Here is a 1,740-nt window from a genome sequence, read left to right as displayed (position 1 = left end):
AGTAGATTTTGCCCCTCCAAACTTCTGTTTCTCACGAGTGAACCCTGTTCGATCCGCATACGTGGTGGATAAAGTTCTGGTCGTAGCAGCAGCTGCTCCAAACCATCAAGCCTCACAGTCAGAGACAGAAATATGTTCCACAGATGCCATCCAGYCCCAACGGAGACACTTTGGCAACATCTGCTCAGGTCTCATAAAATAAATACTACATCATTATTTCAAAGTGGGGTTAACAGTGGACGTTAAAGCTCTATTCAACAGCTTTGCCTCAAAATATCCATTTAATTTGTTTTTATTTGCGATTGTACCTGTAAAGAAGGCCATAACATGCCTTGTGAGTAACTAGCCAAACATCTTCAATATTATTKCCATGGCCATGAGGTTTTCATCAACTCCACTCCCAGGTTTATTGTATCGTTGCACAGGTAGGAGGATTGGTTCAGCTCTGCTCTGTTAGTGCCCAGGCTTTTTCAAAGAGCATTTGATGTTTTATCTGCAGGTTCTTCAGCAGCGACTGAGCCTCCTTCCTGTTCGCACCTTTGCCACCTAAAGCCTCGGCTGTGAAGGATAAAAAAAAGACAATGTGAGGTTGTGATTAGCTGAGAGTACAGACAGAAGGCAGGTGCACACCTAAGGGGGTTACGGTTATTGCTGTGCTCGCTTTAATTTCCTTTATCGTTTCGTCAAGCTTTTGAGAGGACCGGTTCTTTGGTCTGACGGGCGGCAGCTCCTTTATCTGTGGCCGGGGAAAATAAAAGTGTAACCAGKTTGTATGATTTATTGGATTATGAAAGCATCTTTGTGCGTGTGAACCCATTTCTGAGGGGCAAAATATCAAACCTTTTTTTCCCTCTGCCTGTATGGAGTCTGGATGCTATCAAGTTTTGGTTTGGAGTCTCTGTAGACATTAAGATTCCTCAGTCTGTGCTCTAACATCCGAACAGCTGTCTGAATTCCTRTTTGAAGAGAAGAAAAACATCACTATTCCCCACGAGGGTGAATGTATACTGAAACCTTTGCATGTACAACATATTACACAGCTGCGAGGGAAACACAACATTTATCACTCCTCACCGACGGACTTCAGCACATCAGGATTCACTTCTGTACTCTGTAGCGTTTTGTTGATTGTGGATTCTTTGGGGCTGGTTCTGTTTCTCTGCTTGTTCTCTGTGGTTTCTTTCTTTTTTGATGAAGACATAAGTTCAAACTCAAGTTTATCCTCTCCCTGAGGAAAAACATAAAATCACAACAATAATTTAATGTTGATACTTATTTTGTCAACCAAGAGCCAATTTCAGTTACTGTCACATCTTTTTGTATTTTATGCTGTAGGACAGGGGTGTCCAAACATTTTGTCACATGGGCCAAAATCATAAAGTCAGAAGGATTTAAGGGCCAAAAAATATTATTCCTTTACCTGCTCAACAATAAACTAAGCAATGAATACTTTAATTAAACAAATAATGTAGTCAGATTTATTGCTGGAAATGGATGTGTAAATTAATCTAGATCCAGAACTTTAACAGTGTTTTGCAGGATTCCTTTAATGAAAGAAATTTTTGCAATTTTCTAGGTTTCAACTGGGGGCCAAAATAACCCAATTTAGTCAATTCTGATCAATAAAATCAGGATTTATGTCACTCTTTTATTGAAAATGCTTGCTGTTTTCAGACAAATTTATTTTATAATTTAAAGCAGATTGGAGTGCAGCAAAATCAGTTTTTGAGTAGAAGTCAC

General features: G+C 39.6%; 1 protein-coding gene across 1 annotated transcript in view; it reads right to left on the bottom strand.

The window, feature by feature from the left end:
• Positions 1–276: 276 nt before the first annotated feature.
• The window catches only part of xrra1 (X-ray radiation resistance associated 1), a 7,294-nt gene continuing 5,830 nt past the window's right edge, over positions 277–1,740 (bottom strand). Inside the window, exons 10-13 of the mRNA XM_014020644.1 lie at positions 1,075–1,228; positions 841–956; positions 631–736; positions 277–558 (exon numbers count right to left, since the gene is read on the bottom strand). Of these exons, the coding sequence (XP_013876098.1) occupies positions 440–558; positions 631–736; positions 841–956; positions 1,075–1,228 (495 nt within the window). The 3' untranslated portion in view covers positions 277–439. The remainder of the gene's footprint in view (positions 559–630; positions 737–840; positions 957–1,074; positions 1,229–1,740) is intronic.

This window comes from Austrofundulus limnaeus, unplaced genomic scaffold (assembly GCF_001266775.1).
Source record: "Austrofundulus limnaeus strain Quisiro unplaced genomic scaffold, Austrofundulus_limnaeus-1.0 Scaffold261, whole genome shotgun sequence".
Taxonomy (NCBI): Eukaryota; Metazoa; Chordata; class Actinopteri; order Cyprinodontiformes; family Rivulidae; genus Austrofundulus; species Austrofundulus limnaeus.
Note: the sequence above shows the minus strand (reverse complement) of the source record. Positions and strands in the feature narration are given on the sequence as shown.